An 18,232-nucleotide genomic window follows, 5' to 3' on the forward strand; every position below is an offset into this window, starting at 1 on the left:
ATAAGTCTATTGACCTACGTTTTTCACAAGACCTAGAGGCAGCATTTTGTGATTCCTGGAGAGTTTTTTAAACACCATTGAGCAAATCCACAAGTTTTTGGTTCAACTAGTTCAACCACCCATTTCATGACGTATCTAATTTCAAGATCCTCTGCAGTATTTCCATGTAAACAAATACATGCCTGATGGTACCACCTTTCAGTATTCAAGCTTTAAAACAGTGCCTAAGAGGCAATCTGACTACATTACATGTAAACAAAACATAGTCATGATAGCGAGCTGCCTATGTTTCTTACGATACTTCTATGTATGGGTGAGAGATTAGGATTATTAACTAGTTTTACTAGTCTATCTAAACCAATCAACTGCTGCTGCACAATAATATGCTATTTAAGTCATAGTAGAATTGATCTGATGGCCTGGTAGAATGATAAAATTCTAATAAATTCAGCTTGCTTTATAAGAAGACATAATAAAGAGATCTGTACATACACACACAGAGATCTGTAATAATTTATAAGAAGACATAATAAAGACATAAAGACATAAAGATGACAAAACTGTGCTCATAGTATTTATTGATAAGCATGATTGATCCTTTCATAACCCACCATCAACAAAACATTGGGTGAGCCAACATTATTACAAAACTTGTGCAGGAAAAAAAGGAACAAAAACGGCAAACCAAGGTTTAAACCCTCCTCCCATCATTGGCCCTCTCAACCGGAATTTGGATAAAAGAAACAATACCCAAGAATAGTTTCATTCTCTTAAAACACTTCTCCCCTTCAGCATAAAGGTATTTCATTTTCCTCCATACTGTTCTCTCGCAATGGTTTCAAGGCAACTCTTTTCTTCCCCACCTGTTCCTGCTCATCAATAAACAAAAAACAGTTGGACTATACAGTTATGAACTCTTACAATTACCAGCTAAAGGCGAGAGAGAGAGGGAGAGAGAGAGAGAGAGAGAGAGAAGAGACTCACATTAGGGGCACTTTTATCGTTATTTTTCTTTCTATTTTGTGTAATTTGGCATTCCTTCACCTTCTTCTTGAGCTGCCTTAAACTCATTTCTGCGAACATTGCGGGCAGCATGCCATCCCCATCAACTGAACTCATCATTCCTGTGTAGATTTCCAGTATGCTATCCCCATCAACTGTGTTCTCATCTTGCTTTGTCTTATCCTTTTCGAGCTCCACTTTCCCATTACCGTTGTCAAGGTCTTCATCATCATCGTCTGAAACATCAGTGATCTTCTGAATCGATTGTTTTATAGCTGAAGATTTTTTTTGTGTCAACTGAGTTGGACGAGGAAACTGGCCCGAGATCTGGTCAGCTGCAAATGGTTGAGATGGAATTTCGCAGATGACTTTGCTGTCAGAAATTGGAGTCTTGTCCAGAGATGGAGGGCATTCAAGTGCTGGCATTACACAGACATCAACCAAAGATTCAGATTTACTGCTTTCTTGCACCTTGGCCATTGGATCCCCAGATAAGGAATTTGTTGCCACGGTTGATAATGTGACTTCACTGTCAGAAATTACGAGACCTGGACTCATATTCTTCTTAAATTTTGGAATCCCATCATCCATAACATAGTCATCATCACTCGGGCTTTCTTTTTCAGCAAAGTCAACAGACTCTATTGCCGAGTGTTCAGCAATAAAGATTTCAGAACCTGAATCGTTGTCAATAGCAGTATCGCCAACCATCTGGTATTCAGGAAGAACTGGAGCCTCTGGATCCTTTTCTTCTATTTCTGCATCATCATCACTGATGTTTTCTTCACAGTCAGATGAATTTGCATCTGACGCATTTTCTTCATCAGACTCCCCTTCAGTGGTGTATTCCGATTCAGAATCATGACTGCCAAGGTCATCATCCACCACCACATTGATGTGAGAATCTTTGCTTGCCAGGTTTTGACATTTATCTTGTGGGTTCTCATCTTGAACATGGGAGGAACTCTGACTCTGTAAATTGGGCTCAAGAGATTCTTCTACACTATCGCAATCAATACTACCATGTTCTGGCAGCAAAGATTGAGAAGCAACAACATGGTCCTTAACCTCAGCAAAAACATCAGTGGAAGCTTTAATTGCCAAAGAATCTTCTTGCACAGTAACTGAAACATCAGCAGGTCCTGCGAGGGGGATTCACCATCAAATTCATAGAACTCAACAGCTATACGAATTAAAATTACCAAGATAGTGATCACAATTAAAAACAATAACTGAATAAAACTCACCCTTCTCTACAGTTTCATCATCCACATCTATTGATTTCTCAAATTTTTCACTTGAAATTACATCTGACTCGTCAGATCCCTCATCATGGGCTTCATCACCTACTGCCTCTGACTTGAAAACATTTAATTCATACCCATCATCACTCTTGTCCTTATCTTTAACGCCAACTTTCAATTCTCTCTCAATCTCAAGAGACCCAAATGTTTTTGGATCCGATGCAACTTCGGAATCATCGGTTTTATCTGAACCCACTTCTGATATTGTCTGCGTATTAGTTCCTGAGATCAAAATATAAACAGTGTCAGTGAACATCAAATCACCTTCGTTCCATTTTTATTTCTCGTGAAAATGTAAAGAATTAACTTTCAATCATAGAATAATTCTTTATTCAGAAAAGCAAACACACGTGTCACACAAGTACATATGGTGAGTAAGCAAACCAATAGTCCAAGTAAAAAAAAATCAAATATGTCATGCATAATGAATTGCTCCAGGAATAGTACCCAAACACATACCATGGATATTCTTTTCAACTTCAACTGAAACCTCGGATCTCTCCGAACTATTAGCCATCTCTTCAAACAAGTCACGATCCATGTTTACAGCTTCTGCGCTTCCATTCTTCATCATGCACAACTTAGCCATTTTGTTCTCCAACAACCTCACCGACCGCCTCGTACTATACACTCCCTGCACTGAATTCTCCTCCTTTTGTGTCTCCAGCTTCCTGCGAGCCGAAGCGACTGGGGGTCGTCCCCGGCTGCTTGGCACGGCACTCCTTCCTTTAGCCTCATTCTTCCCATCCTCTTCATCTTCCCTCATCTGGGTCTCAATGTTTCTGCGAGCCGAAGCTGCCGGTGCTCTTCTGCGGCCGCTCGCCACCGCCGGGGTTGTAGGCACATTGACATCTTTGTTTTCTTGATCGATGTCTTCGGCGGTTCTTCCTCTTGTCCCGCGACGAGTGCGAGTCAAGGGTTGTGTGCTTTTAGGTTCTTCTTGGATGGGTTTTCTGCGAGTCGAGGTTCTGCAGGCAGTGCGAGGAATATCTGGCGATCCGATCAGAGTTTCCTCCGCAGGTTTTGAGAGATCGGAATCGGATGGATTCAAGAATTCTTCGAGCCCTTCGACCTGACACATCGATTTGGATTGAATGATAAATATTGAAAGGAAAAAAAACAAAATTAAGGATTTGCAGAGAGATTGAATCAAAACAATGGAAAGATAGATCTTTCTGTTTCTGTAAGTTCTGAGATAGATAGATCTGTTTACAATAAATCTAAATCTGTAAAACTCAATGGTTCCGTTTGGTTCCAAACAAAATGCATGAAAAGTCGCAACCTTTTCTGTGATTTCTCAACAAACAAACAGAGAATAGCGAAGATATACAATGGGCACCTAAAGGACTCGAATTTAAATACAATCATAGATAGATATGAAATCTGAACATAACATTCCAGTTGATACCTCGAATTCAAGAAAAAGAGATTAGGAAGAAGAATATGAAATAGGGTCTTATAAAAAAAAAAAAAAAAAAAAAAAAGATCCAAAATGTGGGTTCTTTTCCTATGATTTGTTAGCAAACAAACTAAATGTGATGAACATAAAGTTATATGAATGCAAACTTATCTTTCATTTTCCTACAATTTCCCAGCAAACAAACTGAAAAGAAAGAAAGATGTAAAATGGGGTATTGAAGAGTTGAGGAAAAAGATTACATGTTGAAGAGCCTCGAGAGCATCAGCCATGGCTACGTTGGTCATGTTGGCTGGAATCTTGTTATTCTTGCAGAGAGCCTGGAGCTCCTTTCTTGAAAGGCTGTGGAAATCCATCACTCAAAATTCACAAAACAATAACAATAAAACGAGAAAGAATTTGAGAAACTGTTCGCTTGAAATGTTCAAAACAAGGTGTTTTGGGTTGTGGAAGATTTGGTTGCAAAAGAAGAAAGAGAGAGTGGAGGCGATGAGAGAGGGAGGAAATGGTTGGAGGGGTATATGTAAGAGAGACGTTGGAGAAACCCTAGGGAATGTGACCGTTGGAGCGTGGAATTTGAATTTTGAATTTGGATTAGGGTTAGAGGTGTGTATGGTTATTGACTAGAAAACCAGATTCTGTGGAAGTGGGCATTATAGACTGATTGGGTAAATTGGGGCCGTGGATTGGACATCGAGTGGCCATCCTTTGCTTCAATGTTGGACTTATGGGAGAGAGACACGTGTCTAATAATTAACTGCTTTTTTTTTTTTTGAAAAAAATGCTACAAATAATTTTGTTATTCATTCATTGTACATCTCTCTACAGGTTTTTTCGCAAATCAACCATGGTGAAATGAACAGTAATTATTATTATTTTTTTTTAAAAAAAAAAAATTAATAAATGAATGAATATTTGATGAGTTGTAACATGACACAAAAATAATTATCGAATTGATTGATTGAATTGAAATAGGGGACAAAATTCAAATGAAAATAGAACCTCATTTATATTGTTTGTCACACATAATACAGCCTCATTTATATTGTTTGCCTCACATACAAAATAGGCATCAATTTCAATTTCAATGGCTAGGTTTGTTTTTGTGATTGCTTTTTGTCTTTTATTTTATGTTCTCAACATAAATACCTTAACAAACGACCTCAAATGCAAAACACTACTCAAAACACGAAACCCTTTTTTTTAAAAAAAAATTATCTTCTCACCTTTGACAAAACATATGTTTTGAGGTGATCCTTGGAGAGGAAAGCAATTTGCTTGAGTCTCAGCTAGCCAAATTTGATCCATAAAGATAGCTATTGTCACTTGGACCTCTGTGCACCTCTTTCTTTGGAATGACAAGTGAAAAAATTGTTTTAGACAAGTTGTTATTAACCAAATTTACAAAGTTATCATCTTTTAAAGCCAAACACCACATATATCAGTACCAAAATCAAATCAAGCATAAAAGAAATGAATACAAAGATTTTGGTAATGAAGTGGAAACCTTTGAACAACTATTCAAAAGTAAAACTACTTCGAGTACGAGCCAACCCCAAAGACATCAATTATAATAATCGTGTTACAAATTGTTCTTACTTACAAAACATTTGTAATTTCCAAGACTCAATTTGTAACCCCATCAAAAGACTTGTTCATCTTCTACTGCAGTGGCTTTAGAACATTTGGATTTCTTCTACAATGATCACCTTTACGAATGAATCTTGTTCGCTTCAACCTAGACTCTAGTGGTTGTAGGCTTTTTTATGTGATGTAAACTAAAATGAAATATGGAGAAAGTTTGAAACCGTTTAGGCTTAACAACAATGGTAAACCTCTCCAACAACTATGAAATATGGCCTTTCGACTTGTATGAAAGTCGTGACTTATGAGTCTTATATAGAAAATGAGAAACTGAGGTTTTAACGGTCATGCTAGTTAACAAATAAAACAAACGTTTTGATAAACTCTGTGTGTGACGTGAGTGCCGACATAGTTGATTATTCTAGTTGCTCGTTCTTTGCGTCAACATACTCGCTTTCTATAAAACAAACGTTTTACAGGTGGAATTGTGAGACCACATTTCAATAAGAAAATACCCAACCAAAACTGTGTATGTGACGTGAGCCATCTTTGTTCTAATTAAAACTTATCTCTCTTTTGTTTAACTGAAAATGTTAAAAATACAAAACCAGTTTTCTGATACAACATTTTCCTTTTTAAATGAATTACCCAACTATTTGAAAACTAGATACACCAATGCAACTTTGCGGAAGACATCAGTGTAAAATTCCTTTCCTTGAAATAAAAAGAGAGACATTTTCTATTTATTGAAACAGAAATTCATACTAACTTCAATGCTAGCGTTTTTTCTACATTCATACATAAAGATGGTTAAAGCAAGGCTGAAATTACTTTCTGATCAAATCTTCTACTAACAACAAATATTAAAAGTAAATACTTAAATGTAAAGAACTTTCATGCATAAATAATACTGAGACTAAACATATATATTGTTTTGTGAAAATTTATTGTTCAACCGTACTAGACCATTTCTTGGGATTAGTGTCAAACGTAAAATCTTTACTTAACCCCGGGTTGTCGAATGTACAACCCCTCTCGATCTAGGGCTGACGAGCATGTGACCCTACTCATCTTAGGGCATCGCAATTCTCATTTTGACTTGGGCATGTCAAGCGTACGACCCCGCTCGATATAGGGCTTATCTAGCTTACGACCTTGCTCAACCTAAAACATTGAGCATGTGATCTTGCTCGACCTAAGGCATGTGCTTACTTAATGGATTTTCTCTTTAAAACCTTTACCTCGAAACTACGTTAAACATTTGTTTCAAAACTGCTTAAAACCCTTTATCTCAAACTGTTCTTCAAATGTTTATCTTAAAACTGATCATAAGACCTTTATCTTAAATCTTATTTCACTGGTAACCATATAGCATTTCTCATTTACCTTAAAATTAGGATAGGTTCTGTTAGTCGTGGTTTTACAACATTGAAACCTTAAACCCTACCTTGAGTTTAACCTTCTCCGATACATGTCACATGATCATATGCAAATCATTACACTTATTAGTTAGACTTTACCCTTATTAAAACCTTAGACCTCAATTTGAAACTCTAAAACATTCTCTCTCCTCGGGAAGAACCCCATTTCTCAACTGTAAACAGTCTTGTTCGAACGAGGTTCAATAGAGGGTTCGAACGGGACACTTTGGTCCAGTCTCGTTTGAATGAGCTTCGATAACGGTTTGCAATCGAGGCACTCGGGAGCCACCTTGTCTCTCTCTCGGCAGCTTGGATGAAGGGAAGAGAAATAAAACAGTTCCCTTTGTTTTTCTCGTTTTAAGATTTAAATACACATTGTTCAAAGTAGTCTTGTTCCAACGGCATCTCAACATGTTCAAATGCGACACATCAATCAGCATTTAATGTGCGTCAAATCTCACATACCCGCACATGTGGGTTGATCTGGGTCCTTGATCTTCACTTACCGCTCCCGCCTGTGGAGATGCCATTGAGTTAGAATAGTACACTTAAAACATTCGAACATGATCAACCCAACTTAGTTACACATGAAGATGCCTTCTTGTTTGAACGCGATTCGGTTGCGTTCGAATGTGACACCACAAAATCAAAAACCTCTAAGTTTTTAAACCCTAAAACTTAATGTTTGGTCAGTTAAAAACTACGAAGCTTGCCATGCCCCATATATTTACACCGAAAATATATATTTATTTTATTATCTTAATCAATTTGTTCTAAATTCCTATTTTCTTATAGCTTTTAATTTAGCCGTGTGTTACAGGTGCTAATGGCCTTGGTGCGAGATTCTTTGTAGACCATGATATGATATTAGAGTTGTAATTGAATCAAGTATTGAATGTTAAAACTCAGTTTGTTTATTTTTTTTAACACGAATCTATTTCAAACTTATCATTGATGACTAAACTATATAATTTGTTCAAATTCGGTTAATTATTTTTTGAACGAGCTCGAGCTTGTTCACAAACTACTCAATTAACTTATCCATTTTTTATGTAAAGTAAATATCATCATTTTTTTTTTTTTTGATAAATCTATATTAATCATTAGTTACTTCATTATTGTTAAGATTTTATCTTTCAAGTCAATAATATAAGTAATTATTTATAAACTTATAAAATTTAACTTCACCAACCTTATATTTGTAATAAACCATATATATATAAACTATTTATATTATACCTTATAACATTATTTAGACTTAAATAATTCTATTTCGACTTTATATGTATGCTTTACAATATCTATATACATTTTACATTTATCACACACATACACACTTATATTCAGATGACATGCACTGATAAGGACTAAATAAGACTCCCCCCATTACTAGCGGGTAGCCAATTGGGAGGTCTAATCAAAGCAACAAAATAGCTCTAACGGCCTTGGAGTGGGATTCTTCGTGTGAATGCGACGTAATATATGTTATATGGATTTAAAATTATAGCAATTTTAGAAGCCACGATCTCACTATGTTGATGTGACAATATCAATCAGTCTTAATTTTTTTTTTTAATTTATTTATTTTTAAATAAGGGCTGATTGACACTGCCATGTAAACAAAATAAGATAGTAATGAACAAAAAATGTAATTTTTTGCATTTAAAATTATAATGCCAAACAAAAAGCGAAATGTTGTCATTTTTATTAGAGAAATTTCGGTCAATATTGTGATTTGGACACAGTAACGATCCATGATACTTAAGCGAGTATATTGTAAAGATAAATGCTACATACCATATTTTTTTCTCACAATGTTGACATGACGGTTTCAATAAACATTTGAATTTTTTTTTTTTTTTAACAATGATTGATCTAAAGATTTGTTGAGACTGACACATCAATATTGTGAGATAATTGTAGTATAAAGGTGTGCATTTAGTAAAGAATTTTGTTGTGGATTTTTTAGCTTGAATAATAATAAAAAGTTATTCATGAAATAAGATTTGATTTTTTTTTTAAAAGAAAACAGTAAAAAAAAAAATTGTTTGGTAAATGGTAATATATATATTAAGGAGAAATGAAAATAAAGGGGAAATTGTTGCCAATTGCCAAAACTGCCGTTGTTTCTAGCATTACTTTGTTGTAAATGAAAGGATAGTTATTATTATTATTATTATTATTATTTTTATATATAAATGAAAGGATAGTTATTAACTTATTAGCTAGGAAGAAAAAAGTTGGATCCTAATACATAACAAGGGCCAATAATCCAACCCAACCCAGCCCATCCGATCCGAGCCCAGTGAGTTGTCCAAGCCCAAAGTCCGTAGCACACTGATTCAACCCACTCCGCTCACGTTTCCCAACCCACCAAAAGTTGACCCAACCAACACAGAAACGGAGACCAAGTTGTAGAGAGAGAAACCAAAGACCCTTCTAGAGAGAGACGCAAATTGAAAACTGAAAGCCCTAGATATGAGAACGAACAAAAATCCCCAATTCTGAATTGAATGGAATCCCTAACCCTAACCCGGATTCCCAGTATCGGATCCTTCGGATACACCAGTTCTCGGACCATCCGCTTCTTCTTCGCCGGTGGCTGAGCCAAACGGAGACTCAGAGAGAGAGAGAGAGAGAAAGCTAAGCTGAGACGCAGAGAGAGAGAGAGAGAGAGAGAGAGAGAGAGAGAGAGAGAGAGAAAGCTAAGCTGAGACGCAGAGAGAGAGAGAGCGAGAGAGAGTCAGAGATATGGAGAGTGAGGGATCAGGTGCGGCGGGGTGCAGCGCGGGTTCGATTGTGTGGGTGAGGAGGAGGAACGGGTCTTGGTGGCCAGGGAAGATACTGGGGCCCGAAGAGCTCTCCACTTCGCATCTCACGTCGCCGCGCTCTGGGACTCCCGTCAAGCTTCTCGGAAGGGAAGACGCTAGCGTGTCAGTCTCTATTTCTCTCTCTCTCTAACTTGATTTTCATCTATTCAAATTTACATTTGGGGATTGGATTTTGTGTAAAGATGTAAGATTTTGATGCTGTTCGTGATTTCTGTATAATTATTGTGGGGTTGATTATTGGATACTTGTTCTTTTGATCTTTTGTTAATCACAAATGGGTCAATGGGTGTATGAATTTTTGATAAATGATAGTATCTTGTGCATTTCTTAGAATATTTCTGTGGTAAAGACTGACTTTTTTTGTGGCTAGAATTTAGTTGGTGAGTGATAATGATCTTTTGGGTTAGTAGGAACTGTAATGGGGCAAATCTTCATCACTTCGTTCAACAAGGATATAGAGAAAAATAAGAGGAATTGTTTCGAGAAATGGTTGTTGATGGTGGTTTGTGACGTTTTTGATATACTTATTTCTTTTATTGGTAAATTATACACGCGCCTAGTAGATCTTAAAACCATGATCTCACCCTCCATCTTGTTCTACGCATGACCCTGCAATACATGATCATTCAGCTACCTGGAAATAAAACATTTGCCACAAACTATGGACCAAACCCCACCGGATCTTCAACTCCTTTGCACATAAAATTTTCAATTATAATAAATAGATTTTCATCTTATTGAAAACTGAAAAAAAAGAGAGAAGAAAAACTTCATTACTTAGATGTGTTTGGTATTCTATGGGTAGGAGGGTGACACTTACAATTGACTTGTCGAAATTAGGGTTTGAATGTTTATATCTAGTCGCATTACATGTATGTATGTTTCTTTTCTGTTTTCTGGATTTTGATAAAAATATTGAGTTTCTGTATAGATTTCTTTTTGAACCTTAAAGCTTATGTCTTTTTGTCTTTTCTTTTTGTGTTCTATTTTTAATTGTTTCCTTCTATTTTGTACTTTGAATGATATAGACAGTGAAAGGAATGACGATAGGGCATCCTCCATTTTGAAATACCTTTTTCTTTTTCTTCTTCCCCCACCTTTTTTTTTTTTTACTTCTTTTGTTGTTGTTGTTTGGTGAGGATATATTAGCTGGACTCAGTATATAATGGCTGCTTGTGCTGCTTGTATGGGCTAGTTTGTACTTTTTCTTTCCGGCGTGTCACGTGTGTAATGACTGCCAAATACCTCCACCCGCCCACTGTATATGTGTGTATGTGTCTTCTATGATTTACATGTTGCACTGCAGAAAACGTTGCTTTTGCACAAATTTTATTGTGGCAGTTCTTTTTCGTCTCTTATTTGGTGGTAAATACCCCCTATTGTCTGCATAGCACTTGCTTAACCATGGAAACTAATCAAGATATTCTTCTTATTTTGGGAAAAAAAAGTTATTTTGGGTCAACCCGTTTTAATAAAAAACCGGTGTCTCTTTTACGTAGGAGTTTTTTTTAGGAGACTTGGGTTCTAGCACCTTGAATGTACCTTCCAGCTTATGTTCTTTTTTGTACAAAAGATGTGTTTCAGTGGTTTACTTTTCTTGTCCGATCATTTATAGCTTTACAAGGAATTGGGAATTTGGGTTTTGGACTAACCAACTCCTAACGGACATAGTAATTGGCGATTCAGAGAAACCCCAAGGAAATGTAACTAAACCTGCCTCTTTTGCCTTGTTTTGCAGAGTCTATTTGGATCCATTTCTGCCTTTCCAGGCACTTGTTCCCATGACATCTGCCCCCCCCCCCCTCCCCCCTTTCTGCATCACATTGACCTTATTACCAGGCCTTTTTCCCTTTATTTCTTTGTTTCTTCCTTTTTTATGTTTGTTTTTTCAAATGTTCTGCTGTGGCAAGCTTGCAAACCCTTTATCAAGTTATATTTTTCTATAATTTATGTCATCAGCCTCAAATGATACTTTTCTTGTATTTACTCATATATCAGATGGATTCTTCTTTTTTATGCTCATAGTTATTTTAATGAAGAGTTTGAAGAGCTTTGACACGTGGTTGGATAGAAAAAAGACAGCAAAGTGGCATGCTGGTTTTTTTAAGAAGTAACTTGACATACTATGTTCTTTATTTATAAAAAAGTGTTATATAAGTGTTTTTCTTCTTCTTTATTTGTAAATTAAAAATGGTGTAATGAAGACTTATTCTGCACAATGATCCAAGCTACTGCTTCTTCTATATTCATGGCTGTTTTTGTTGTACCTACTCTGATACTTATAAGGCTCTTTGATGGTATTTCTTCTCAGGGATTGGTACAATTTAGAGAAATCCAAGCGTGTGAAGGCATTTAGATGTGGTGAGTTTGATGATTGTATTGAAAAAGCTGAGTCCTCCCAAGGCATGCCAATAAAGAAAAGGGAGAAATATGCACGTCGAGAAGATGCTATTCTTCATGCTCTTGAACTTGAGAGGCAGGTGTTGGAAAAACAAGGAAATTTAGCTATAGATTCTGATCGCAGGAACAGTAAATCATCTGGTGATATGAAAAAGGGGTTAGTTACTTCTTCAGAAAGTTTTGGAGATGATAATGGAAAGCTTGGAAATTCCAATTCACATCAAGGTTCTAGCAGGCTTGAAATGTATCATAAGGACAAGACTGTTGGTGGTCTTCTTTCTTCACAGAAAGCCAAAGATGGAAATCAACCGAGTGGGGCCAATGATCATTCTGAAATCATACCTCGGATGAGAGATTTGCAGGATTTCGGTCTTAGGATTGCCCCTTCCAAACAAAGGCTTTTATCCTCTGCAGCTTCAAATGGTTCTCGGAAACCTGTAGCTGATAATCATGCTGATGCTCTTCCTGGTGGTGGCCATCTTAGCATGGGAAATACAAGTCATGCAAATGGTAAAAATTCTTTAGACAAAAGGAAAAGATCACATGAGGGGTTGACTGAGGAATTTTTGGTCAAGAGACGTGATAAGCGCCGCCCTCTTATTCAAGTTTTGCAGAGTAGTGCAAAATTAGGAGCCTCTCATTCTTTGCAACCTGACTGTGGTACTGTTTCTACTTCTATTTCAGGAGTGGAGCAGATGGGAGTAACTTCTCGAGCAAAGAGGAGCAGATGTGTCTATGTGCAAGCTGAGCATAATGATTCTTTGGATTACAATGAAACTTCTCCAAGAAAGATTGAGATGTCAGCTTCCCAGTTCGGAATGGGGAACTTTGTTCCTTATCCTGGTTCTTTGATTGAAGAGAACTCTTCTGGTTTTACAGAATATGTTGAATCTGATTCTTCTGAAACCGATTCTTCTGAATCTGAGTCCGATTCTTCTGAGACGGAACCAGATATGGATGAAGAGATGGCTGTACTATCAGGTTTGAAGTCTTACTATTCTAAATTTATTGTCTCGTGCCCATACTGTGGTTATTATATATCTATCAAAACTTGATTAATCTATGCTGTTTAGTGCTTTACATGTTCAATAGATCACTTGTTTGATGCTTGCTGATGATATCTGTCCTGGTTGAAAGATCCGGTATCTTTTTCTGTTGTTAACTAACCATGTACAGGTGTACATATCACAAATGTTGTAGCTGCTGTTGAAACATATCTTGTTCTTATGTCTGCTTACTCTTGCATCATGCCTTGACTTTTTGAACTGTTCAACATATGTAACAGACTTTACCCTGGTAAATTACTGGGATTAAGCTCAACAGGGTTTTGTTCAGTGGGATTCAAACGACATTTTAAATAAATTTACTCTGTGTGTGTGTGTGTGAATTCAACAAGAAAACTGCTCCTCATCGTTGAAGTCATAGTTCACTTGAATTCTAGATGTTCTGCAATGTCTTTGTTTTCTATATTATTTTAAAGATGTATATGAGGGCATGCTTGTTTTTTTTCTTTGATAAGTAATCAAAATATCATTAAAAGCGCAACCAAGGTAAGAGAAACAAGTGCAAGTATATTTACAATCATGGTTCAGCAAAAAATTAATGAATGAGAATATTGTCTTAATTTCTTGAAGTTTCAGATAGCAGTCTTTTAAAATTGATTATATTTTGGAACAAGGAAATTTGCCTGAAATGAAAAGAAGTTTATAACTTTGTGTCTTTTTCTAGTAATAAGACCTTCACTTGATCTCTCAGGAAACTTTTGTTCTACAAGACTAGACAGGTGGATGACATTGGTATCCTTTTTTGTATAACAGCATGCGTATTTAGTTAGGCAAAGGAAATGATGTTAAATGTTAGTCTGTTTGGTTCCCCTTGATTAGACATTTGGAAATTTATTGATTGATTGATAAAGATAATGATGCCTAGAATGCCCTACCGTGGTGGTTGTGTATTTTATTTCTAACTTTGATTATGATAAAATCAATAGACTTTGCTGCCTTGATTTGAAAGTGAATGTTGTGTTTGAATGATTTGGTCACGAATCAGTCGGGTAGCAAGTATATAGGAACTATAAAGTGATATCTAGAGTTCTTATACAAAAAGAAGCTTGGTGGTCACTATCTATTTATCAAAGATGGTCTTTCGTTGTTCAGTTGAGGTGTCCTAGTCTTTCATTGTTCTCTATCTATTTATATTTGAAGAATAAAAAGGGTGGTCATGATGACCATGTTGGATTTGATTTCATACTCTTGTCCTACGGAACGTATGAGATGAAAGTATAGGATTATTTTGGAGAAGGAAGATTTATCTGCAGTTAAGAATTTGGAATCAGGAAGTTTTATTAATACCAATACCGTGAGCAGTTTTTTAGTACTTTTGAAGACTTGGAGAATATGGCCTATCTTGTTAAGCAGTTTTCAGTGTCTTACTACTGGATCGATTCCATTGTGGCTGCATTGTTTCCGTTCTGTGTTTGGAAACGCAGTTAAATCAAATGGTTGTAATCCCTTTTACCCGGAAGTTCTCTAAATGGTGGAATTTTATTTTATTTTATTCTTTTTATAGGCAATTAGATAAAAAGCGTAGGCGCTCTTGAGCATACATGAAGTATACAAAAGGACACAAAAACAGAAAAAAGCCACACAAAAAGAAAAAAAAAAAAAAAGAAAAAAAAAAAAAGAAGAAGAAAAAAAGAAGTAAAACAAGAAAAAACACCCGCAAAGACCAACCACAACAGAAACCCCAAAACACCCCAACAAAAACCAGCCCACAAACCCTAAGCCATGTTACATCACAGCAAGAGTCCTCTTGCTTTTGCCCCGGCTAGAACAAAGACTCCTAGCATTGAAATTGATATCGCACTCAAGGTTCTTTAGTTCTCTTTTCCCTTTAATCTTAGGAGTGGAAACTGGGACCTCAAGACGCTGCCCCTCATCCACTTGAGCCATGACATCCAAAAAACCCTTCACATTCCCCCTCAAAGGAAATCCCCACAGCTTGACTTTCAGGTTGAAGATAGCACTCTAAGCATGTACATGTGTTACAGATTTGGTGGTGACTTTGGTCAGCTGCCTTTTTTTTTTTTTTTTTTTTTTTTTTTAATTTTCTCGTGTATGTACATGTATATGTATACATTGCTAACCTCCTGACTTTCAGGTGGAGGATAGCACTCTGACTCTATGCATTTTTATTGGACAAAAATAACCCTCGGGCATGTTTTTGGCTTTACTGATGGGTTGACTAGAAAGGGAGAGGGGCAAAGTATGAGTTGCAGATTGACAAAGAGGAAGGCTAATAAGAAATCTTTTGCAGAATTGCCAGGCTTCCCCTCTGTCCAAGTATTTTTTAGTTAAGAGGAGGAAGCCATTTTGTTCTACTTAAAACTGGAACATGTTATACTACACCTGAAGGTGGGGAGGTGTGCGTGTGTGTGTGTGTGTTGGTGAAGATATGTGGAAATTGTTAAACTAGAGAGCGCAAAAATTCACAGGCTTTCCATTTGTGGACCTGGTGGTGTATCTGTTTTAAGTATATAGGCTTTGTTTTGCACAACAAGCATCATGGGCTTTTAGCTTTAGTTGTCGTGGATGATATTGTGTAGTTGGTGTTATGATAACTGTATATATTTTTCTTTAATTTGCTAGGGTTGGAATATTACCACCTGACTCCACAGGTTTTGTTCAGAAATTGGCCATTAGAAGCATTTGAGTATATAATCAGAATTTAATTATTAGGGTTCTGAATATGTTCTCCATATTATTTTAGTGAGCAGCAGGGATGTGAGCCAAAAAACCTCTGAACCAACCCCCCCTTTTTCTCTTCTCATTTTGAGATGGTAATTGTTTCCTCTGTTGATGTAGTGAGACTGCCGATGTAATTCAGATATGTTTATCCTCATGTATTTTTCTCCTCCAATTGTTTTTATACCAATGGCTTTGGGCTCACACTTGGGATTTTATTAATTGTTCTTGAGAGTTATACATAGCAGCTTGCATTCTATTGGACCGTCTGTAGGCCCCTATGATGTGGAAGTTTTTCTTTTTTCTTTTTTCTAGTGGCTTTTTTGATGGCTTGGCTATTTCAATTTCTTTCCTCAGCAATCTCTAATCTTTATGCTGTTTGGATGTTGCTGTACACCTACAGAAGCGGAATGGAATGCTCCAGGAAGATCTGAAGCACAAGAACATGGAAGCTTGAGTGCTGAGGAGCATGAGGAGTCAGGATTTTCTGGCGACATGTCTCACCTTTATCTTCATGATCATGTTACTGCTAATGATGCAGTGTCCAAATGGCGATTGAAAGGTAAAAGGAATATTCGCAATCTTACAAAAAGGCCTGTGGATGCAAGTGATGGAATAGGTTCCATTTACAGATCATATCCTGAAGAAAAGAGAAGTCGTTTGAGCCACAGGACATTGAGGCAGAGTTTGAGCTTCCGTAGAAGTGATGATTTTGACTATAGTGTTGAGGAGGATGATATAAATGAAAGGGATTTAGGGACTCCGAGAGTTAGAGTGGACAGTAGATACTCCTCGACATCAAGAGCTGCATCCAGGGGTCGAAATAGTATTGGTAGTAATTTAGTTGATTGGGAGGACTTGACATGGGAGGATCAGCCTGCTTTGAAAGGATATTGGAACATCAAAGCAAGGCGTTTTGGTCAATATCTTGATGGCCATCGTCATTTTGGTGGGAGGCCGAGATCCATGCTTGTAAATGTGGATTTGAAGGTTCAAGCAAGCTATCAGAAAGAGCCTGTCCCTATTGTTTCTCTAATGAGCAAGTTAAATGGGAAGGCAATTATAGGGCACCCAATTCAAATTGAAGCCCTAGAAGACGGTTCAGCTGAAGCTCTTCTTTCTACAGTTGATTTTGGCAATGAAGTGCTTAACAGTGAAAATACAGCACTTCAGCCAGCTTGGAGGACTGCAAGGAGGACAGCGAATGTTCGGATCCCACGCCCTCATTTATCATCAGCATTGGATGGTGATGAAGCCACCAACGATCTTCCCTTTTTAGATCAAGAAAGGAAACCGCCATTAAAGAAATTAAATGCAGGGAGTTTCAGTCACAAGGCAAGCCTGGAGAAGGGTAACCTCCCTTACATTCCTCGGCCTCCAACTGACAGGAAGTTTGTGAAAAAGCTACCAAGGAAAGTAAGCTTATCATCTAGTCAGAAAACTAGAACTCTGTCTTCTATAGCCACTGAACAGAATTTTAGTATCAAGCCTATACAAGATAGCAATAGTTGTCAAATGGATGGGCTGATAAAACCAGAGTCATCTGGGCCCACTACAGTAGCTTGCATACCCGTTAAATTAGTATTCAGTAGGTTACTCGAGAAGATCAATAGGCCACCATCAAAAGCAGCTAGTAATGCGGTCTTGTTGAATAGCAATGTGGAGAGAAATCCATCATAGATTACATGTACATTTTCACTGGGAACAATAATCTTATACTGCTAGCACAACAGTTGTTGCTAATTTCTTCTTTCCAAAGAAAGCAATTCCAACCCCAATCCTATTGATTGTCAGCACTGTGAAGGTGAAGATTCTGCTGCCTTTTTGAATAATGAGATGAAGCAGGTAATAGAGGGAGAAACCATATATTATTGATATAAGGGCCATTACTGTACATTTGTTGGATATGGGTTTCTGAGGAATTGGAGAAAGAAAGCTCTTATTAGCCAGAAACAAGGTAGTCAGAACTTATATGGATATAAATAGGTGTTTTGAAATTTATGTTGATGAATGTATATTTCATTTCTGTACAAGCATATGTACCTACAAGTTCTTTTTTCTTTTTTTTTACTAATTTAAGAAAAATATAGAAAACCTTGAATAGTGGGGATCAATTTAGGTATATACCCGAATCTGTAATCTTGTTGAGCAATTGTCATTGCAGTGAGAGAGATGTGGTGCACTGCTTGGATTTTTTTTTACTCATGTAAAGTAGATATTTCGAGCTCTACTTTTTCTGTAAGGCTTAGCAATGCATATGATATGATGAGGATATACTGACGTTGAAAGGTTTACTTGTTATGTAAAATGGTTCTGTAAAACTTCTTCAAAGATTTCTGGGATATTCTTATCAAGTATTTTGGTTATTGAACGAATGTGAGCAGATGTTACCCACAACCATTGAGACCCAAAGGGCTCTCAGCTCTGTATTTGCAAAAATGTGACGCCTTCAGATGGTAAAATTTGGGAGAAGCTTTAAGGTGAAAGCAGCAAAACAGGAGGAAGAGGACCAACATTTTCCGTTAATTAT

General features: G+C 36.8%; 2 protein-coding genes across 3 annotated transcripts; one reads left to right on the forward strand and one right to left on the reverse strand.

Annotated features, from left to right (window-relative positions):
• Positions 1-552: 552 nt before the first annotated feature.
• LOC133853319 (uncharacterized) lies at positions 553-4,220 on the reverse strand. Its single transcript, XM_062289591.1, has 5 exons — positions 3,966-4,220; positions 2,766-3,378; positions 2,250-2,528; positions 985-2,144; positions 553-869 (listed from the first exon to the last, which is right to left on the reverse strand). The coding sequence occupies exons 1-5, from the start codon at positions 4,077-4,079 to the stop codon at positions 789-791; spliced, it is 2,247 nt and encodes a 748-aa protein (XP_062145575.1). The 5' UTR covers positions 4,080-4,220; the 3' UTR covers positions 553-788.
• A 4,874-nt stretch (positions 4,221-9,094) lies between these two features.
• Positions 9,095-18,056, forward strand: LOC133853335 (uncharacterized protein At1g51745). Of its 2 annotated transcripts, XM_062289593.1 has the most exons (4): positions 9,096-9,661; positions 11,871-12,469; positions 12,644-12,940; positions 16,106-18,056. In XM_062289593.1, the coding sequence occupies exons 1-4, from the start codon at positions 9,480-9,482 to the stop codon at positions 17,380-17,382; spliced, it is 2,355 nt and encodes a 784-aa protein (XP_062145577.1). In that variant the 5' UTR covers positions 9,096-9,479; the 3' UTR covers positions 17,383-18,056. The 2 variants fall into 2 exon arrangements, with proteins under 2 accessions (XP_062145576.1, XP_062145577.1); XM_062289592.1 differs by having other exon boundaries at positions 9,095-9,661; positions 11,871-12,940.
• Positions 18,057-18,232: the final 176 nt, after the last annotated feature.

The sequence above is a fragment of the Alnus glutinosa genome, chromosome 1, assembly GCF_958979055.1.
Source record: "Alnus glutinosa chromosome 1, dhAlnGlut1.1, whole genome shotgun sequence".
Lineage (NCBI taxonomy): Eukaryota > Viridiplantae > Streptophyta > Magnoliopsida > Fagales > Betulaceae > Alnus > Alnus glutinosa.

Coding starts and splice junctions, on each gene's coding strand:
- LOC133853319 (XM_062289591.1), bottom strand. CDS start 4,079: ATGGATTTCCACAGCCTTTCAAGAAAGGAGCTCCAGGCTCTCTGCAAG. Junction 2,529..2,765: donor AGTTGAAAAGAATATCCATG/GTATGTGTTTGG, acceptor TTTTGATCTCAG/GAACTAATACGCAGACAATA. Junction 2,145..2,249: donor TGATGAAACTGTAGAGAAGG/GTGAGTTTTATT, acceptor TCCCCCTCGCAG/GACCTGCTGATGTTTCAGTT.
- LOC133853335 (XM_062289592.1), top strand. CDS start 9,480: ATGGAGAGTGAGGGATCAGGTGCGGCGGGGTGCAGCGCGGGTTCGATT. Junction 9,662..11,870: donor GGAAGGGAAGACGCTAGCGT/GTCAGTCTCTAT, acceptor ATTTCTTCTCAG/GGATTGGTACAATTTAGAGA. Junction 12,941..16,105: donor AGAGATGGCTGTACTATCAG/GTTTGAAGTCTT, acceptor GTACACCTACAG/AAGCGGAATGGAATGCTCCA.